The 22,792-nt window shown below is 44.3% G+C and overlaps 1 protein-coding gene across 1 annotated transcript; it reads right to left on the minus strand.

Moving 5' to 3' along the window:
- Positions 1-533: 533 nt before the first annotated feature.
- Positions 534-16,142, minus strand: LOC133367538 (vomeronasal type-2 receptor 26-like). Its single transcript, XM_061591631.1, has 6 exons — positions 16,063-16,142; positions 11,144-11,435; positions 8,407-9,264; positions 7,529-7,756; positions 2,248-2,374; positions 534-1,432 (listed from the first exon to the last, which is right to left on the minus strand). Exons 1-6 carry the CDS (start codon positions 16,140-16,142, stop codon positions 534-536), a joined length of 2,484 nt encoding a protein of 827 aa, XP_061447615.1.
- Positions 16,143-22,792: the final 6,650 nt, after the last annotated feature.

A 22,792-nucleotide genomic window follows, 5' to 3' on the forward strand; every position in this document is an offset into this window, starting at 1 on the left:
TTATATGGTTTCATTTTGTGTTTTTATACATTGGAATGTAAACCGCTTTGTAAACTCTGCCTGAAAAGAGGTATATAATGCCTTAAATAAATAAACAAACACATAAATTAAATTAAATATTCTTTAAAGAAATAGTCTTAATAGTTCATTCTGTCTCCAGTGTTTTCAATCTCACTCTGATGCCTATTATATACTAAGCTACTAGGTGGTGTTAAAAGCATTGGAATGGGTGGGAATGGGAAAGGGTGACATCGAGGAGCTCTTGAAGTATAGTAGTAGGAAATTCCATGGATCCCAAAATATAAGAATTAAAGAAGCACAACTATTTGAACCTGTGTGTATAAAAAGTGGAACTGAGGCAACAATTTTCCTATAGCTAGAAAAACACCCCCCAAAAAACCCTGATGAGGTGGAGTGGTGGACACCTTGACTTCTTAATTACAACCTACAGCAAAGGATATGTATTTAATTCTGTTTTATATGCAAACCTGTTGATTGCAATACATAGCAAAGTGCAGCCATTAAAGTCATCATTATTTTCTTCTTATTAGCTGTTCTCTGTTGTTCAGCTCAGGTCTCAACACAATAACATAACATTTTGGGGAAAAGATGCAACCCAACAACCCAGCACTGGAAGCTAAGATAGAAAAGATCTCCACAGCTACCATATATTTTCCTTTGGTGCTCAGGTAGGTTGGGACAAAGGACAACCAAACACTGCAAAAGACCAACATGCTGAAGGTGATAAACTTGGCTTCATTGAAACTGTCTGGTAATTTCCTGGCAAGGAAAGCCATAGTAAAACTCACAATTGCTAGGAAGCCCATGTAGCCAAGGACACAATAAAACATAGTCACAGAGCCCTCATTACATTCTACTATAATTTGTTCAGTCACTGAGTGCATGTCCAGATCTGGGAATGGAGGAGACATTGCTAGCCACAGAGTACAGATGGCTGCTTGTACAAGGGCACAAGAAAGAACAATGGAGTTGGCCAGTCCTTTCCCCACCCACTTCCTCATCCTGGATCCTGGTTTGGTGGCCATGAAAGCCAGAATCACAGTGAGAGTTTTTGCCAGCACACAAGAAACTGCCACTGAAAAGATGATGCCAAAAGCAGTTTGTCGGAGGAGACACGTCACCTTCTGAGGTTGGCCGATGAAGAGTAAAGCACAAAGCAAGCAGAGCAGGAGGGAGACTAGAAGAGTGTAGGTGAGATTTCGGTTGTTGGCTTTGACGATGGGTGTGTTGTGGTGCTTCAGAAATGTTCCCAGTACCAGAGCTGTGATGAAAGCAAAGGAAAGAGCAAAGAAGGCTAAACTGATGCCCAAAGGTTCTTCACAAGACAAGAAGCTTCTATCCTTGGGAATACATACATCCTGGTTCTTGCTGGGATAATCTTCATCTGAGCATTTATTACAGTCATTCATATCTGGAACAAGCAAGTTGTGGTCTTGATCTCACATATATGCTATCAGTTACAGCAACATGCTATAATTTTCCTCTCAGAGAGATAAACTTCCTAGATTCAGATGAGAGAATACAGTCAGTGATGGTATTATGAAATGTGTGTGTGTGTGTGTGAGGGCTTAACTGGTTTAAAATGTCATGAATTTAAAACAGTGTGTTTTGCTATGAGGATAAGTATGTGGTAAGCCAAATGGGAGTAGAGAAGAATTTTTAATGCACCAGTGATGTAATTCTCTAGGCAAACGGGCCTGTGTCATAAGTGTTGCAACAGCTTTCCCCTCACATTCTAAGCATTGTGGAATAATAATTAATTAATGCATCATTTGATATGCATCTTCCCCTAAATTACAGCCATTCTGTTTTTTAACTCTTTACATTATGAGCTGGTTCTATATGAAGTTGGTTGGACTTAGGTCTCTTTGAAATCAAGCGGACAAGTTAGAAATGACTTAATATATTTCACGTATTCGTGTATACCAGTGGTAACTAAGTATAAAACTGAGTCTGTAGCCATTTAACCCTATATCCAACCATATTTAAGATCTTACCCTCCTGGTGTGAAATCTTGCCTTTGGGGCATGGGATGCAATCATAGCAGCAAAATGGATCCCCCTCCTTCAATATAAAGTTGGTTGGACTTAGCTCTCTTTAAAATCAAGTGGACAAGTTAGAATTGACTTAATTTATTTCACATTTTCATGTGTACCAGTGGGAACTAAGTATAAAACTGAGTCTGTATCCATCCAACCTTGTATTCAACCATATTTAATATCTTACCCTCTTGCTGTGAAATCTTGCCTTTTGGGCATGGGATGCAATCATAACAGCAAAATGGATCGCCCTCCTTTACTTTCTTGCTAGAACCGGGATGACAACTCTCAGTACAGACAGAGGTAGGCTGAGTCTGATCCATAAATGAATTAGCAAAACAATAATCATGAGAAGAATAAGCTGAGTTGAAGAAGACCCAATTGTAAATAATTAAAATTACTTTGATTGCTAATTGTCCAATTGCTAATCAAACTAGAACATCAGCAATGGAAGATCAACATGGCCTGAACCGGATGTAATTGTCTTGTTATGGATCATCCCTTTTTACCAGACTTTGAAGGACCATTTTCCCAACTTTACCTTTTCTCTCCGCCTTTCTTTGTGTGACTTTTTTTTTTTTAGTATGTAAGCCTGATGTAAGGGCCTTTCTCTCTGTGTGACTTTTTAAATTGACAAAACATCCCTGCCCCACCAACGAAGTGTTAAGAAAAGTTTAGCAGCAGAGTTAGTTCAGCAGCAGGGCAAAGAGGCCAGGACGCACCACTCTGCCCATCTGTTTCTTGACTTAAACAAAACCCAAGCTTTCAATAAACTCAATAAACTACAAAAACAATAATGCAGGTAGGAATCCAGAAAGGGGGGGCTTTCCAGTGTTTATCCCTGCCTGTCACATGTATGTCTATCTGCCTGTTGTACAGAAGTTGTGGGTGTGGTCTTGGTTCAATGAGCTCCTGTCTTGGACTAAGTTTGTTTCCTTGAGGTCAAGGTGGTTGATCTGGAGAAGCTAAGAGAGGTTTGTGGATGAGGCTTAGAGAACATTATAGTTGTGTCCCATTCCCAGGACGATAGCTCTCCTGCTATAGTGCAGAATGAAGGCCTCAGGAAAGGACAGCATAGTTCTGAGGAAGAGGGAAATAATCCCTTAGAAGGGACTTATTACTTGAAGGACAAGGAGATGTCCTCTTGTGCTGTGGACAGTTCTCCAGAGAGTGGAGAATTTTTGGCCGTGGGTGATCTGATCATTAGGAACATAGATAGTGGGGTGTGCGATGGGCATGCAGAACACAGGGTGATTTGCCATCTGGTGCAAAGGTTGTGGATACTGCCTGTCATCTAGATCACTGTTCTACAATCTTGGGTCCCCAGATGTTCTTGGAGAGTACAACTCCCCTCATCCCCAGCCAGTTTAGTTGCTGGTCAAGGGATCATGGGAGTGTAGTCCAACAACATTCATTGACCCTTATTTGAAGAGCACTGGTCTAGATAGCCTAGTAGACACTGCTGAGATCCTGGAACAGAATTTAGGTTGCTAGGTAGGATGCTGAAAGCCAAGACCTCCAAGGTAGCTTTCTCTGAAATGCTACTGGTTCCATGTGCAGGGACAGTTGTACAGGTGCCGCTTTGTAGTCTCAATGTGTGGATGAGATGATGGTGTTTGGAGAAGGGCTTTGGATTTGTTAGGCATTGGGGAACATTTTGGGGAAAGCTGGGCCAGTACAAAAGGGATGGGCTCTACTTGCTGTGATAGAATCAGACTGCTGGTGCTTAAAATCAACAAGGTGGCAAAGTAGCCTTTATACTGATTGCAGGAGGAAAGCCAATAAGATCTGAGGAGTGTCTGGTTCAGAACAAATCTCCCCCTTAAGATAAAGACAAAAAACATGAATATTTATATGGGGTAATCCCAGAGGTAGGCATTGTGAATGCAGGGGCACAGGGCTGCAATTTGGAGGAGCCAAAGTACCCCAGACCAAACCAAAAGAGCACAAGAAACTTGAAGAGAGACACTGTATATAAGTGTTTATATGCTAATGCTAGAAAGCTCTGAGCCAATATGAGAGAAGTGGAGTGCTTGGTTTTAGAGGATAGCATTGATATAGTGAGCATAATGGAAACCTGTTGGAATGGAGAAAACCAGTGGGACATGGTTATATACTATATACTATATTCCTGGATATATACTATATCAGAAGGACATGGAAGGACATACTGAAGGTAGTGTCACTCTGTACTGTATGTGAAAGAGGGCATTAAATCCAGCCAGCTAGAAACCCCCAATGAGGTAGACTCCTCCACAAAATTATTGTGGATGGTGATACCAGGCCCCAAGAGTAATTCTGTACTGGGGACATTGTATCATTCCCCTGATCAAAATGCTCAGGTAGATCTGGAGATGAAAAATGAAATTGAGGAAGTATCCAAACTAGGAAATGTTGTAGGCATCAGTGACTTCAACTACCCTGACACAGACTGGCTACATGACAAAGAAGTAAAATTTCTAGATAACCTAAATGACTGTGCCCTTAAACCCTTGGTTATGGAACTGACCAAAGGGGTGGCAACCCTGGACTTAATCTTAAGTGGTGCCCAGGACCTGGTGCAAGATGTAAGTGTTGTTGAAAGAATTGGGAGCAGTGACCATAGTACTATTAAATCCAGGGCCGGTTCTAAAGGGCGGCCAGGTGGGGCACTGGCCCAAGGGCCCATGGAGCTACAGGGGCCCCTGAGGGGCCCCTTCACTCACCTTCCACGATCTGTGGCAGCAGCTGTGGATTGCAGGGCAGGAGCTTCCGCCTGCCCGCCATTCCCTTGCCCCCCCTACCTGTCACCTGCTTTTTAGCATTGCCCTTAATGAAAATGGCCGCCGAGGTTTCTGTAAGGTGCTGAAGCCCTTCTGCCATCTTGGTTGATGGCAGAGATGCACGCATGTAGCATGCATGCGTGCCATCAACCAAGATGGTAGCGGAGGTTTCATCCCCTTAGGGAAACCATAACCGCCATCTTGGTTAATGGCAATGCTAAAAGACAGGCGACAGGTAGGTGGGGGACATGGGGGCCCCATGCGTGTACACACATGCATACACGTGCACACACACACACACATCAGGGCCCGGGGGGAAGCTGATGCCCAAGGGCCCCAGCATGCCTGGGGCCAGCCCTGATTAAATTAAACATACATATAAATGGCCAATTGCCAAGAAAATCCAACAGGGTCATATTTGACCTCAAAAGAGGAAACTTGTCAAAAATGAGGACATTGTTAAAACGAAAGCTGAAAGGCAAAGCTGAGAGGGGAAAGCATGGGAGTTGTTTACAAACACAATATTAGACGCTCAAGTGGAGTGTACACTGTAGATGAAATGTACCACCAGGGCCAAGAGGATCCATTTTGGTTAATGAGCAGAGTCAAAGATGCTATTACAGGCAAGAAGGCTTCCTTCAAAAAACTGTAGTCTTATCCAAATGAGGAGAATAAAAAGGAACACATTCATTAGCAAAAGAAATGCAAGAAGACAATAAGGGATGCTAAGAAAGCTTATGAGGAACACATTGCTAAAAACATAAAAACCAACAAAAATTGTTTAAATACATAGAAAGCCGGAGAACATCTAGGGAGGCAGTTCAACCCTTGGATGACAAAGGAGTCAAGAGTGTGGTAAAGCAGGATGAGGAGATTGCAGAGAAGCAATTCTTTGCATCTGTCTTCACAGTGGAGGATATAGGGCAGATCCCTGTGCCTGAACAAATTTTGGCAGAAAGGTAGTCTTGAAGAACTGATGCAGATAGTGGTGACAAGAGATGAAGTTCTAGGCTTAATAGACAAAATAAAAACTGCCAAATCACAGGGTCCAGATGCAATCCACCTGAGAGTTCTCAAAGAACTCAAGTGTGAACTGGCTGATCTTCTAACAAAAATATGTAACTTGTTCCTCAGATCTGCCTCCATAGCTGAGGGCTGGAAAGTGGGAAATGTGGAGGGATGTGGAGGAGAGGGGATCACAGAAATTATCCTGTGGGAACAGGATTCTGGACTAGATGGGCCACTGACGTGATCCAGCAGATGCTTCTTTTGTTCTTATTTAACCCTCCCCCATTAGGGGATTCATATTGGGCCCTGATTCAGACTGGATTGATTTGGAGCGGATCTAACCCAATTTGGACCCCAAATATGAATCAAAATTCAGAAATCAGAGTTGTCTGTTTCCCGTTGACTTGTATTGAGAAACCAAAATGGCATCCCTTTATTTGTTTTCTGTTTTTTTGTTCACAAAGGCACATGGAATTTTGAGAGATGGTAGACCCTCAGTAAGGAAGACATCCTACCAAACTGCAGACATGTAGGTCCTGGGTGTTTATTTTTGTGCTAGATACCTTTACAATCTGCTTTTTTTAAAAAAAACAATGCTTCTTTTTTAAAGACTGTACAGTTGGTTGAGCCAGTTTCCATGCTCCACTATCAGCATGCCTACCAACAACAAGAAAAGCAATACTAGGACAGAGTAGCCTGAGTGGAGGTGAAACAGTTTGGCCAATGATGGTGGTTCTGCTGCTACTGCCAGGACTTCTACCATCTCTTCCTCTGGTGTCACCGCGGATGTTATTTAATGTAATGTAGATGCCTTATGCTAGTGTTAAGCTTTATAGTTTATACACTCACTGTATATGTGCTGCTCGTACACTGACTGTGTACAAGGTACTGGATTGTGTATAATGTACTCACAAGACTTACCGACAAGCACACATGTTAAAGTACTAATAAAGACATCACAGAAAACAGAACACAGCTGTAAATATGATGCAAACCAACCTTAAGAGAACTAGGGCCAAAAATAGGAGGAGCGGAGAATAATAGACATGACACTACCTAGGTAACTAGTACGATGGAGACCCAGATGACCAATAAGGATGGGGCTGGGATTGATTGGAAATGGATGGGAAACAAATGGAAAAGAAACAGATATATAAGAAAGGCTGGTTATTGTTTAACTGAAGGATAAACAAAAGACAAGAGTGGAGTCTGGGACTAACAGAGAAAGGATAGAATATATATGTAGGCACTAAAGCCCTATGAGGAGAAAAGATGGCAATCCCACTTTGTCTCCTGCAATGTACAATCTAAGGTATCTTTCTAGAAGACAAAGCAGGATTGCCATTTTTTTTCTGGCTCTGCTCCTTTGAGTTTATCAGTAGCCTGACATGTGAAAAAACAGCTTGTGAAGGCTGTAGTCCTATGTACTTGGGAGTAAACTCCCTTGACCACAGTAGGACACCCTTCTGAGTATACATGCAGAAGGAACGGGTAACAAAATACAGGGACTACCTCAGGTGAATATACTGTATATGGACAGTATGAACATGTGTTATTAACAATTAACAATTTGAGGATCCCAAAGATTTCAGCCAAACCACCAACAGATGGTGAAACAGCAGTTCCATCTAATTTAGCTGCCTTGCCTCCACCCCACCAGTCCCAATGAGCAAGAGTCACCACTGACTTGGACCTTACCCGGTTAAAGTAGCTATGCCATGTTATGGCATCTTCATCAATGGTGAACACCTGGTCTAGAGGAGCTCTGGGATCCAGCCCACCAATTTTCACTCTACAAAAGGATTGGTTGGAGGATATGATCCAGTTGATAATATCCAATCTAGATACCACCTCTCCATTCTGGTTGAAGGAGACCTCGTCCCCTGCAGTGTTGTTAAATGAGATACTTCTAAGAAAGTGGTGGAGCTAAATAAAAAAGAGAGAAAGACAAGAGTTTAGAAAAGACTGCAGATGGACCTTTCTGATTAAGATCTGAGGCAGGGTTTGTTTTTTTAAATATATGAAGACCCATATAGAGACCCATGAGAAAATTCAGTTTGGGCAATACCTGATGGTAAGCAGATCCCAGGTGCAATGGTGGCCAATCAATTTTCTCACTTATCCCCCCCCCCCAGGAGAGGAGGCCATATCGTGGGAGCATTTGCTCTGTGGAAGGATTTGGGGGATGGGAGGATATAGTGAAAGCAGTGCTCTCTGGCCATTACTACTGCTTCCTGTTTGTAACTAGATACAGGACACTGACACCTCACAAACAAACCCTTACACTTCATGTGCCAAACCTATATTGCTTTGTCCTCTACAAGGTGCCACCATTGCACTGCCAGAATTTGCAGACACCACAATGTGTGGTGAACCAACCAGTCTACCATAACGTCAGTTTTCTCCTTCTTCTTGGTATAGATTCAAGTCTGGTTTTCTTTTCAGCAGATGCATGCACAAAGCTCTAAAGCCTGAGAACAAAGAGCAGGCCCACAAAACTGAGGGAAGGCAGACATTGTGAGGGAGCAACATCCAATATACAGTGCTCTACGACTTGCAGTTCTTTAGATCATTACCTGCCAAAACAATTGATTCTGAAATTTCAGCTTTCCACCATGCACCATTCCTCTGTGTCTGAGTCTGGATGAGGACATGGCATGTAAAGCATGGGCCACCACATACACGGCATTGTAGATGCTGTAGCTGTGGCCTGTCATGCTCATTTCAAAGAAATCCCCAGAAAGACTCTCTAGCTTCTCTTCCTCAGTGCAAATATCCCCCTCCACCTTGCCAACAATGGAATTTGGGAATACACAACCAAAGGCCTGTTGCCAGAAGTCCCTGATAAAACCATCTCCTGTGTGAGAAAGGTTTCTGGACTCAACATATTGATGAAATCCTGGAGGGTCATTGAAGTGAATTCTGAAGGACATAGTACCATGGAATATTCCTGAGTCCCAGTTCTTTTGATAGACATATGAAGCAAATTCAATCTGAGCTGTCACGATCCATATTTTACCTTTTTCTTTCTTAGTCATGTGCTCATGCTCTGACAGATATGGAAGCCATCTAAAAAATGCCATGGAATAAGATTCTCCATAGGCCATCACTACATTAGCTTTGCTGTCTGCCAGTTTGTCATGTATTCTTGCACCTTGTTGTAGTATCTCATTAATTTCAGTGATAAAACTAAAATCGGGAATTCTTTCTAGGAAGGCAAAACAGACACCACTTTTGGTAAACATTGGAAACACAGTTTGCACAAATTTTTCTCCATTGTCTGTATCCAACACAATGATCCCAATCCAGGTCCATCTGAAATGCAAAAGCAAAGAGAGAATCCCTGAATACTGGTGGGCTTCCTGGGCAGCCATCTGGTAGAAGGGAAGTTCTGGTGTCTTATCATTCATCACTGGAGCAGGGCCGTATATGAGCTAAAGAGAGATTCAGGAGGGGAAAAAGAAATTAATACAATTTGTATAGCTGTTTCAACTGTTTAAAGCCGTTATCATAAGTTATGTGAGGACTCCCTAGTACAACTCTGCAAGTCATGTGACATTCACGATTGTCATATAATTGATAGGTGTCCAGCTCAGAGTCGGAGAAACGAGATGGAGGCGAGGTTTGGACTAATTCTCATTTTATTAGTGTGATGGTTACATTCAAAGCAGTGCGCTTCATAAACCTGTCTACTCACTACTTTCCCTAACTAGCCCACATAAACAGTCTCTGCAGTGTGTGGGAAGAGTTGGCTCAGCACTAGAGCCTGGGTGGGCACCTGCTTAAGTAGGGAAGGTCTTAGCACGTAAATGACGGCTCCTCCGGAGTTCTACCCTCTGAAAGTCTCTCTTCTTACGCCTTCTCGTGCGGGGCAAGGAGAGGCGAGCCTCCGATGGTCAGTGTGACTGTGGGGCTTCACTAGGTGACTATGCGACCTCAGGGAGTGGGAAGCTGGTTGGCATGGAAGTGGTTGAAGTGCCAGGTGGGGATTCCTGCACGGGTGGGATTGGCATGCGTGAAGGTTCGCTTCCCAACAGTTCAGGCGGGGAGCTCACAGGCAGGGTGGACCTCCCTCGATGGGGGTGCTGGCCAAGGAAGTCTGTGGGCTGGCAGAGTCCCCCCTCCTTCAACGCCCACAGGGACCTCATCCTCATCTGATTCCTTTCCCTGATCTAACTCCCCTTGCACCTGGGGCACAACAATAGCGGTCTGAAATGTAGGTAAAGAACATCGTACAAATCCTTCAAATTTATTTACTATTGGATCTTGGAGAAATGATAGATTATGGGCTTGGGATAGAGATCTAGGATATCAGTTTTCTGAAGTTATCTGGTTTAATGTACATCATGCCTTTCCCAGCTTGCTCAAACTAAGAGAGAGTTACAAAATATTTGGAATACAGAAACCATCAGCTGGGATAGATGATATGCATACTTCTTGCTTTGACCAGGCATATAGCACTGGCCCTGAACTCTTGGTGTTTGGCCTTTTTATGCTGTTTTTAAACTCTTTATCTGTAAGGCCTCTAAAAAATTAACTACTTTTTATGCAATTCTGTCTCTTCAAGCTGACGTGTTGGCTCTCTTCCCAGACTTGTTATTGTTATGTTTACTAATTCGGACTGAGCAGACAGGCTAAAGTGTCTGAATGATATTTGGGGGGTAGGGAGAGAAGCTGCTTTGTAAGAGAACAGGCACTTACGTGAGAAATGTATACAAACAAATGAAAATAAGGGGCTTAGCCCATAACAGGGAGAAATTTGTGATTGTAGTGGTAGCTACTTGCATTTCGTTATCATGGCAGCATGGCATCCCACCTCTGGCAACCAACCCAAATCAGGTCCTCATTAAGCACCAAAGGCTGCAGCCCCAAAAATGGATAGTGGCGGAGAAGTCCACTCTCCCAGGTGGGGCCCTTGGAATATATGTATCCTTGCTGGTTGTGTGTGTGATTTCCTCTGAGGTATTTATGAGGATGCACCCTTTCTTTTCCTCTATGCAACTTAATGGAGAACTCACTATCCTGTCCGATGCAAGTTAGTGGGAGACTGATTTCTTCATTAACTTGTATTAACTGTCTGCGGTCATACCCATGCCTGAACCTGAGTAGAAAGGAAACAAAATGAAGAACACATAACTTCTTTATGAATGAACTACAGATGGGTGTGACACTCAAAATAAAGAAAAGACAATGGCCAGTCTATTTACAGTACAATCATTTGTTTCCAAACCACAGAAGCTGGAAGAGACAAGGAAGCCTGAAAGTAGTATTAAATGTGCATGTTTCGCACACTTATAGACACAGATGTTCTACCTGTGGAATCTTGTAGATATCCAAGATAGTTGCTATGTGAAGGGAAGTTCGGGAGTCTAGTCCTCCAATGATTGCTATCAGATCATGCTGGACACCACATATGTAGTTGGGAACAAACTTCTCCAGTGTAGATAAAAGGAGCATTGTAGAATGGTAGGTCCGCGTTGCACTGGAATAGCTGTCATAGATGTGGAAACCCAAGGAGACATTGGGCAAGGTCTGTGAATTTTCATTGATCTCCTTTACAGCAAATGCCAAGGCCAGGATGTGCTGATAATACTTAGGCAGAATGCTAGAATGGAAGTTGGATTCTGTATCAGAAGGTTCTTGAATACTTACACTACAGTTCTAAACATAAATATTCAAAATCAAGCCTCACTGATTTTAATGGGGTGTACTCCTTGGTAACTGAGTATAGAATTGTGAGGCTGAAATCTAGGGATGGATGAATATGTCAATTTCGGTTTCTCTAAGTTCCTATTATTTTTCATTCTTCAGTTCGCCAAATTTCTATATCAATTTGTAAAATTTTCTTAGCCTGAATTGAAATGTATACAGATTTTTTCAAGCAATTTTTCCTACTATACTGTATTTTGTAGAGCATTTTTATTAACATATTTTGTGAACGCTTGCTTCTAATATATGCTTTTTGGTATGCAGTTTGGGTTGGAGATCTGCATTAAAAAAATCTAGAAGGTGCAAAATTTGAAGGATCATTGTGTTTTGGTTTGCACATTGTTTCAGAAGTACAGATTATTGATTATTGTTGCACTATCCATACATCTTTCCTATACATCTTTAACCTATGGTGACCTAAGCAAAGATTCTATAATGAATCAATATGAGTATTCAAATTCAGTTCTCAAGCCTTCCTATTCATTCTCAGTAACATATCTTTTAAGAGACAGTTTATCAAAATCAACTGTTCAAAGGTGCTGTTTCATATACACAGATATACATTCATTCCACTACTTATTTATTCATTCATTTTTGCGGGGAGAAATGGGAGCTTCTTTTTCACAGTATTTATTTAATTGCATCAACTTAACCCAGTAACAGCACAATCCTGTGCATTTTCACTCAGAAATTGGTCCCATTTCATTAAATATGTTGGAGAATTCTGCCAAAAAATGGAAATATGAGCAGAAATGGCAAATATTCACTTATTCATCCCATGTCGTGAATGGAAATCAGTCCAGTGAATATGACCAGTATTCACTGTTGTTGCTTTCAGTCTGCAAAGGCACATAATTAATTATGTTTTTTTCCCATATTTGTATTGCATTTCCTTTGCATTGAAATGAATGGGGTGGAATAGTATAATGGCAACATAATTCTCATAATTAATTATGTAAGGTATGTAAGTTAAGTAGTCCTACAACAACAGACAGTGAGATGAATAACATAGCATTGCTGCATGAAACAAATAAAAAATGGAACAGAAGGCAATGTCCTTCTATTTAATACAAAGGGAGTATTCCCAGGTCAGTGCTTATGGGTTTGCAGTCCCAGCTGGTGTTCTGAGTCTGTGGCCCTAGAAATGATCATTCTAGTGACATAATAAATTGAGATAAAAACAACCAAAATTTAAGTTCTTACACAAGTTCTTCATGCAATCCTGGTGGGGGTTCTTCAATGAATGTTGCTGAATTGGAAATGAAGCCACCATGAGAGGCAATTCCACCAATGATGAAATCTCCCGAATGATGATAGGTGTGAAGAGGATGGTATAGATACTGAACCTTGCATTGTACAACATGGGCCTGGCATACCTTGTGAGGAATCAATGCCAGCAACAAGACCAGGAAAAATACCATCCTCAGTAGAAAAGCAAATCTTCCATCTAGACACAATTTCCAGAATTCTGTTCTTCACCACTCTCTTTAGAGTCTCTGAGATGAAAAGAGTCTGACTTGAATGGTAGTTTCAGTTTTGTTATAGAGCAGAATCTGGGAGTACCAAAGATCAGACTAGTGGATCCCAGACTCTCTCTAAATGATCTTGTTATATTTATAACTTCTTTCACAGACTTTGCTATTCCTTTTGCTTGTGGCCACTGAAACTCCACAGGGGTTTTGAGAAGCAGCACTTAATCACTGTGCTTTCAATAATCAAACAGAAAGATAATGATTCAGTCCAAGTTGGGGATTCCCTGTGGAATTGCTGGAGAAAATGTTTTTATTGCATGTTTAGAACTCTCATTTGTAATTCCCTTTGTTTAGGTAATAAGTTGCAGTCGAGGGGTGAAATAAAACACAGAGACATCAGCTTGGGTTGAACAAGGGCCACTTTATTAAATTACATTAAAATAAACCCAATTTAAAGTGACCTGCAGAAGGAAAACCTAGGTGCGGAACTGTCTCTAAGCAAGTATCTTGCCATACAGCTCTTGGGCGACCAGCCCCTGCCGGAGGAAGGGCAAGCCCATGTGCTTACCCTTACCCAGGCCACACCTTGTAGGTGAGTAGGGTGGCCTTCCTACGTCATCCCCACCCGGGGCTGGATAACCCTTGGGTAGATGAGATAAGTTGGCCCCAGAGGCAGCCCATATCCTGCCCTCAAGCTGGAAATCTCTGACAGGCAGGCCTCCGAAACCGCCAATTACCTCCAAAGGTGCCTAAGGGGGCCACCTAGCTGTCCTTACCTATTTCCCTTCCCGCACCTTTCCGCACCAGTGCTAATATGAGCTGCCCGGCCGGGCATTAACTCCAATGCAAATTAGCCAAATTAGCCAAAACCACCTATTGATCACAACGCCCCCTAACCCGATTCCCTCCCACTCCCATAGTGTGGAGCAGGCAAAAAAACCTGCCCGCCAACTAGGGTGGGCAGGATAAAAATTCCTACTTGGCCCCGAAGCGACCCCTAGGCACACCATGAAAGAGGGAGGGTGGGGTGGGCATCGCTCGAGCAAAGAGGAGGTTGGAAAGGGTAGCTGGGCTTAAATAGGCCCATTAAGCCCCGCCCCTTCACACTGTGCGTCACGCGTGTCTAATAGCCGCGATGTGCGACTCTGCCCCAGCGGAAGATGGAGGCAGCAGCTTCACCCCTGGCTGCAACTAGGCCGCACCCACCAGCTACGCAGTAAGTGAGGCCCCATTTGCAGTCGAGGGGTGAAATAAAACACAGACACATCAGCTTGGGTTGAACAAGGGCCACTTTATTAAATTACATTAAAATAAACCCAATTTAAAGTGACCTGCAGAAGGAAAACCTAGGTGCGGAACTGTCTCTAAGCAAGTATCTTGCCATACAGCTTTTGGGCGACCAGCCCCTGCCGGAGGAAGGGCAAGCCCATGTGCTTACCCTTACCCAGGCCACACCTTGTAGGTGAGTAGGGTGGCCTTCCTACGTCATCCCCACCCGGGGCTGGATAACCCTTGGGTAGATGAGATAAGTTGGCCCCAGAGGCAGCCCATATCCTGCCCTCAAGCTGGAAATCTCTGACAGGCAGGCCTCCGAAACCGCCAATCACCTCCAAAGGTGCCTAAGGGGGCCACCTAGCTGTCCTTACCTATTTCCCTTCCCACACCTTCCCGCCACAAAAAGGGGGACAAATCTCTATTTAGTCCCCCTTTACCCCACTGCCGAAAAGAACCTCTCGCAGACACTTCTGCAGGTCTTGCAGGAAGAAGTCGTTACCTGCGTCAGACAGGTGAACGGCATCGGCCCTGTATAGTTCAACCTGGGAATGCTGAATATGGGGATGCGGAATGGCTAAATCCCCATGCCCAAGAAGAGCCAACCGAATATGCCGGTTGACCCTCTTCTGTGCTCTGTTGAGCGCCCAAGGATTCCAGACCCCACGCCACACCCTACGTGGGAGCATGTCTGACCATAGCAGACGTACCGAAGGCCACCTTTGCCTTATCACCTGCATGTCCTTACATGCCTGCACCCTGAGGGCCTTGCCCTGCAGCAAACCAAGGTCATTACCACCCAGGTGAATGACCACCACGTGCGGGGCTGTCCGCACTACATTCTGCTGGAACAGGGTGGGTAGGAGCCCCTCCCAACACATTCCTCGCCGGCCAAGCCACTGTACCATAGCCCAACGACTGAGGCCCAGCTGCGAGCCCATGCTCAACCTCGCTGCCCTCCGGGCTGCCCAGAAAATCATGCTGTGGCCGCATATGAGGATACACATCTGCTCCTGCCCCGTCCAGCAACCTGCCAAAATAAATAAAACAAATCAGGCTTCCGAGTTCCCAAGCCCACTAAAAGGAGCGAATGTAGCCTTTAAAGGCACCAGAGGACCAACGTCCAACTGCTTGTACTCTTGGTTGGGGAAAACCAATACCTGCTGCCGTGGAAGCAGCTCCAATTCTGAAGGAATGGGTTCCAAACTGTGAGGGGTCAAACCCCAGCTTATGCAAAGTTTGCTTAGTTAAAGCCCAAAACTGGTATTTTGTGAGGGGAACCTCACTTGCGTGGGTAAATAAATATCCATCCCTCTGCCCCCTATCTGCCAAAAATGCTTGTAAAGCCCGCACTGGGCAGAGGGCAGGCACTGTGGATGGGGCCAACTGGACGTATCGTCCCTTACAATTTTGGTCTGTCTTAGACCTTCTCAGCTTTATGCAAACACAACCTCCTTCTATGGTAACATCTGCCAATTGAAGGGCACGACCAGAGGAGTCTCGCTTGTAGCCAGCTACGACTTCTCCAATTCGAAAGGCACCAAAAAACAGTGTGAGGGCCACTGCCTGAAATAATGAGGCTTCATAGTTGGAGGAACAAAGTTTGTCCCACTGGCCACTCAAGGCTATTAAAATGTCGACTGAAATAGGTCGACGGGAATCAGGGGGGGGCAGGATGTTCCCTAGCCCACCCTGCCAACATGCGGCAGACCCGAAAGTCCCCCGCATTATCCTGAAAGCCACCTGCTTTTGCTAAGAAGGAAAGCCCCGCCAGCTTACCTTGCAGAGCCCGGACTGACAGGCCACGTCTCCTGCCGTCCACCAGAAATTCCAGCAGATGACTCACTGGAATAGGCCATTCTGGTGCGTAGCCCTTGCCAGCCCAGAATTCCTGAAACGCCCTCCCTGCTCTCTGGTAGCTGGCGAGCGTGCTGGGGGCAATGGATAGGCTTATGGCCCTCGCCGACTCTGCTCTCCAATTTCCCAAATTGTAGGGGGCACGGCTTCCGGCTGAGCCCTGGCCATCGGCGCCAGCTGATGGAAACGGTCCATCTGGTTCCGTGACAGAGCATCAGCAACACTATTGTCAATGCCAGGAACATGCCATGCCCGAAAAAGAACATTAAAACGCAGGCACTGGAGAACAAAAGCCCGGAAAAGGCTAATAACTCTGGCGTTCCTAGATGTAAGGGAATTGATAACATGGACCATGGCCATGTTATCACACCAAAAATGGACTGTAGAGTCCCTCAGCCTCTCAGCCCATAGATAAACAGACACCACTATAGGGAAGAATTCCAAAAAGGTTAGATCCTTGTCTAAACCGTCTTGCACCCATGTCTGTGGCCATTGACCCTTACACCAGGAAGACCCAAAGACTACCCCAAAGCCATAACCTCCAGATGCATCGGACTGAACTTGTAACTCAGACTCCAAGAGTTGGTCCTGCCTCCAGAAGGATATTCCGTTGAAATCCCGTAAGAAGGAAGACCACACCACCACATCAGCGCGTAACGCTGCTGTAACCCAAAACCTATGGCGGGGTCGCGACAGCCCAATCATGGCGTCATAAACACACCTTAAAAATGCCCTGCCAGGTGCTACTACCCTGCAGGCAAAATTCAAGTGTCCTGCCAACTGCTGAAGGGTGGAAAGGGGAAACTTTCTTGCACCTATAACTTCTGCAATCTTCCTATGGAGGATTATAAGCTTCTCTTGGGGCAGCCTGCAGCATTGCCTGCTATTGTCAATTTCGATACCTAAGAAAGTCAGAATGGGGGCTGGACCTTCTGTTTTTTTCAGGGCCAGCGGAACCCCAAGTTCCATTGCTAGGTCCTGGAAACGTGTCATTAAATATAGGCATTCATTAGTGCCGCCCTCCCCCGGCAAATAAAAAATCATCTAAATAATGTACCACCGAATTCAAACCCGTCCTTTGCTTAATAGCCCATTCCAAAAAAGTGCTAAAGCGCTCAAAAACTGCGCACGAGATCGAGCATCCCATGGGTAGTGCACGATCCATATAGAATTTATTGTCAAATGCGAAGCCCAGCAGCTCAAAGTCTGCAGGGTGGACGGGCAGAAGGCGGAAAGCCGATTTAATGTCACACTTGCCCATAAGTGTACCTCGGCCGCAAGCACGCACCATGCGCACTGTGGCGTCAAAGGAGGTGTAATGGACTGCGCAAAGACCGCCAGGAATGAAATCATTCACTGACGATCCATGCGGGTAGGACAAGTGATGAATCAGCCGAAATTCACCTGTTGCTTTCTTGGGCACAATACCTAATGGTGATACCCTGAGGGTGGGGAGTGGGGGCGACTGGAATGGGCCAAGAACCCGCCCTGCCTGTACTTCTTTGTCAATTTTCATTTGTACAATGACCTCCATGACCCTTACGGATTTCAAATTTCTGGACATGAAGGCAGCCCTTGGCCCAGTGTAAGGAATACGGAAGCCCAACAAAAAACCTTGGAAAAGAAAACGTGCATCCCCAATTGCCGGATATCCTTCTAGTAAGGTCTGCAAAACTTGCAATTTAATTGGGGAGGGGCCTCTTTCCTTGAGCAGTCCCAGGTGGGGGCTGCTTTCTACCACCCTGTTGGTCCCTGTTACCTCCTCTATAAAACCTGCCCCTGGGGCAGGTGGTACACAGGTGTGCTGCCCCACAGATGGAACATTCGTGTCGAAAGCGACATGGGTTTCGTGTGCAGACCCCCCGGGAACTAAAGTCCCAGCACAGCAGCCGTTTTTGAACCCCTTGCCCCGCATCACCCCGGGGAAGAGGAGCAGTCGACTGCCTGCTCATTAAGTGCCCACTATCACACCTGTCTCCCGTTATGGCTCGGGCCGCAGTCATAAACTGCAGCCAAAGCTCTGGTTCCTTCTTGTCCCATGGCAGAGACCCATTGCATGCCACACACATACGAAATGCCTCATCATAGGACAGCCAGACCAGTCCTGAGAACTCCACACAAGCCCTGTAGATTATATCTAGGTACTTCAGGAGAGACAAACCTCTTTGGGGCTGTCTCTCCATCAGCACTCCAGCGTATATTAAATACGCTGGGAACCAGTTGGCCAATGTGCGTTCCACCTTCCGACGTCTGGGCCTCTCCACATCGCCATCCGCATCCCTATCTTTATCCTTTTTAGGTCACACCCTATATAATAGGGAAAAAACATCCACATACTCCCCTCACCAAATTTTTTCTTTTGTCGAAGGGAGCAGGTGGAAACCCAAGGTGACGGATGTGTCCCCGAAAGGTATAGCGTTAGCTGCAACAGCCCCCAACGGGTCAGACAAATTACCCTGACTGGCCATTGTAATCGACAGTTGCCGCTCCTTAGCCTGAGTGGCCGTGAGAGCCGGCCTGGTAGGTGGCACAACAGATGTCATTACCTGTTCATCGCCTGCGTGTCGCCAAATTTGGCTACATGCAACTTGGAGCAGTGGTTGAGAAGTAGCACCTACATCAAGGCTAGGAGGAGTGGACCTTGTCCCTGGACTGGTAACCCATGGACCCTGAGAAGTCCATCCCCAACCTGGCGGCCCAGGTGCCTGAGCAGGCGTAGCAGACTCACCCGCTCCCACCAGTGGTGCAGTTAGTCCCGCTATGGGGGGGTCCACCACAGCTGCTGATGTCACTCCAATCTGGGGTGTCGCCACCTCTCCTCCGGTCCCTGTCATAGTTGTTGGCACAGGAGGATTCACTGGCCCATCACTCACCCTCTGAGTAGCCTCAGGATGGGTCTCAAGAGCGTCAAGCCTCGCTAAAATCAAAGCAAGCATAGTACTGTTAGACCCTTGACTCTGCCTGACATTTGAGCCACCTAAAGTCTTTGCTTTTGTCCGCTTTGGCCTGGTGACCCCCCCAGTGGAAGTCCCTGGAGTGGCCACCTGTCCAGGAGCAGGCCACGATAACCCAGGCGCAGGGGTGTGTGTCACCCTCCCCCGTTGCTCTAAAACATCAAGGCGTGCCAGAATGGCAGCCCATGGTGGCGCTTCCTCCTTGTCTGACGATCCAGGTGCTGGGGGAGGGCATTTTTGTGGCTGTCTAACAGCCTTACCCTTACCTTTTGCCCCCCTTTGCCTTTTGTAGATGGCATAACTGCAGTAACCACCCTTGGCCAACGAGGATTAAAAGAAAAATAGGCTTATTGTCAGCCACTGACTATATAATATTGACAGCCAAACAAACCGGGATTAATACATAAAACTGTAAACCATGTATTCTAAGCTATGGCAGCTAACTAATTGTATAATTCAATAAAATGTGCTGATTTAACTGGCAGGCAGGTAACCCTCAGGTGGCGCTGATAGAGTGCACCCTATGTTTCCCTTCCTCACTCGCTGGGGGGGAGTAGGTAGGTGGGTGCTCACTGCGTTTGGCCGGGTAGGCCCCGTTACCGAGGCCCACTTCGGCCGCAGTCGCTCCTATGGAACGTGACCACCCTTGCCTGCAGCACACAACCGAAATTAAATTTTACGAGGCCTGAATCGGCCCAAAAATAACGCAGCACGCTGTGAATTGTGCGCCTAAAATGGCACCGACCAAGCGGCCGTGTCAAAATGGCTGCTGAAACAGTGTAGCAGCTTCAACTGAGCTGCCTGTCCCACGACGCAGTCGCAAAATGGCCACCGCTGCTCGTCTCTTCGCTCTCTCTGTCTGGTCCCCCGTCGTCCACAACGTCGCTCGAGCAAAGAGGAGGTTGGAAGGGGTGGCTGGGCTTAAATAGGCCCATTAAGCCCCGCCCCTTCATGCTGTGCGTCGCGCGCGCGTAATAGCTGCGACGCGCGACTCTGCCCCAGTGGAAGATGGAGGCAGCAGCTTCACCCCCGGCTGCAACTAGGCCCCACCCACCAGCTACGCAGTAAGTGAGGCCCCATGTACTAGTGGTGTAGTGGTGGTTTTTTTTTTTTTTTTTTTACAATAATTTTTATTCAGATTTTCATAAAACATACAAGACAAAACCATAAAACATTCAAAGACAAAAAACAAAATCAAAAATAGTTAAACAAACAAAAAAAAAATAAAGAGTAAAATATTGACTTCCCATTTGTCACAGATCAAATCAGTTATAAGTCTATAATATATAACAATCCTGTCTCTTAAATCATATTATAAAATCACTTTCCTCCAGTAGTTATCTTACTTAATCATCAAATCTCATAAACATTACTTTATTCTTTCCACAAAAAGTCAAAGAGAGGTTTCAATTCTTTAAGAAATATATCTATCAATTTTTTTCCAAATAAGCATATCGATTAATCCATCTCATTACTAATTATAATAATCTTATTGTCATAACCATAGTCAAAATAAACATTTCAATCAATCCATCTCATCAAGATCTGTTAGATTCAATAATTTCAGTAGCCATTATTCTATTATCCCTATTAGTTCCATCTTCCATCTTCCATCTTCGATAGTCTTGTTAAATCCAGTAATTTCAGTGTCCAATCTTCCATTATCAGTATTCCATAATAATCTTGCTGTCATAGCCATAGTCATATAGTAAGAGTCTGATGGGAATTACCTCTATCCCAAATATTTTCTTGCCATCCATTCTGAATAAGTTGCTGAAATAATGCTGTAAAATCATATCTCTGTTCTTTTTTTCAAGATGCACTGGCTCATCTCTTGAAAGTTTTTCCATTGTCACATGGCTGCAGTTAATTCCATAGGTTTTCTCTATATTAGGCTCCATCACATCATTCCAGTCCAGAAGACTATCCATGCCATTGATAACTTTGTCTCTAAAATCTTCATTAATTTCTTCAGAGATAACATTGAATTCCAAACAGTAGATTTTATTTCTAAAATCCATAAACTCCAAATCTTTTTCCTGTTCCACGTTTGTTCCAGATTCCAGGGTCTCCTCTCTCACAGGGACCCCTATTTCTTTAAGCTCCTGCGTCATTTTGCTCAATTCAATTTTCAACTCCTTACAACCCTGTCGCAGGTCTTTTTCCTGTTCCACGTTTGTTCCAGTCTCCAGGGTCTCCTCTCTCACAGGGACCCCTATTTCTTTAAACTCCTGTATCATTTTGCTCAATTCAATTTTCAGCTCCTTACAACCCTGTCGCAGGGTTCGTTTCGTTATCTCAATCTCATCCATTATTCTCTGAAACATAGTTACTTCCAGATTCTTAGCCACTTTCTTAATTGCCATTTTAAAAGAAAAATATAAGAGAACCACTTCTTATTTCAGCAACAATTGGGTTAATACTCCAAACTTGGTGACATCACAGTATAAACAGAACAGCCAGCCTTATCTCTCCATGCTTAAGTAAACAAAATGCAGTTCCCAGGATCGAAACAATTAATGGCGTCGTCAGGAAACAGATTCGTCAAAATAAAATAAACCAAAAAGAGAATAGTCTCAGACAATATAATATTCTTCAGAATAAAAATCAGGAATAGAAATCCCTCTTCTGTGTATATCTTTAGAATGCAAATCCAGGACAGCTTTTTGCAACAAAAACAGAGATAAGCTATTAATTAACGAATAGCAGAGAGAAGTTATGGCTCCCCGGTGAGATGTCAAAAACCGATCAATCTGGCAAATCTCTTTTAAACAGCAACAATTTAAGTCAAGTAAAAGAAAAATATAGAAAGAAGGGTGCTTGCCTGTTAGTGCGTTCTCTCTTTGAAGAAAAGATGAACGTTCGCTTTATCAGATAGAGCTTGTTGAAAATCCGTCCCACCTTAGTCGGCTGGACCTCGTCCCATAAATTAATGAGATCTGGTCGTCCCAACAAAAATAGGCTTTGAGGTTAATCTCTTCGTTTCTCCCTACCCGGGAGAAGTTTTATCAGTCAAAAAAAAAAAAAATTCTGACTGATATATCTGAATAAGCTTCTTTTGAGGCAGGAGCCCGTCTCAAAAGCAGGCACAGGCTAAGTCACCCTTCCCGGAAGTCTGGTGTAGTGGTGGTTTTTGAAGTGAGGAGTTCCTCATGACAGCCACTGTAGCCATGCCCCTGTAGGTGCTTCAATATGAGGGTTGGTGTCATGAGCAAGTTGGAATTTGGCATGACTACACTCCTATGCACAGTAGTTATCTGGGAGTAAGTATAACTGAACTCAGTGGTTCAAACTGTAAAACACATAGGAAAGAATAATCTGTCAATATTGGTTTTCTCAGTTTCTTATTTTTCTAGTCTAAAATTCAGTTCTACACATTTCTGCACCAATCTGCAATTTTTTTAAAAAATCTTCATGAAAATTCTTCAGCAATGTAGTGCGCATTTAGGTATGCCGTTTTGACATTAAATTTGCAAGCAATTTATCCTCATAATGCATATTTGTATGTGATTTTCACTCATACTGTATATTCATTTTTATGCACACTTTCCTCTAACACACATTTTAGTAAACACTGATTGGTTGGAGAGCTGCATTTCAAAATCTGAATAAGAGAAAATGTCAAAGGATGACTGTGTTTAGGTTTTCATATTGTTTCAGAAAGTGCAAATTTGATAGATTCAGCTTTAAATGCGAAC

Source organism: Rhineura floridana, chromosome 11 (assembly GCF_030035675.1).
Source record: "Rhineura floridana isolate rRhiFlo1 chromosome 11, rRhiFlo1.hap2, whole genome shotgun sequence".
Lineage (NCBI taxonomy): Eukaryota > Metazoa > Chordata > Lepidosauria > Squamata > Rhineuridae > Rhineura > Rhineura floridana.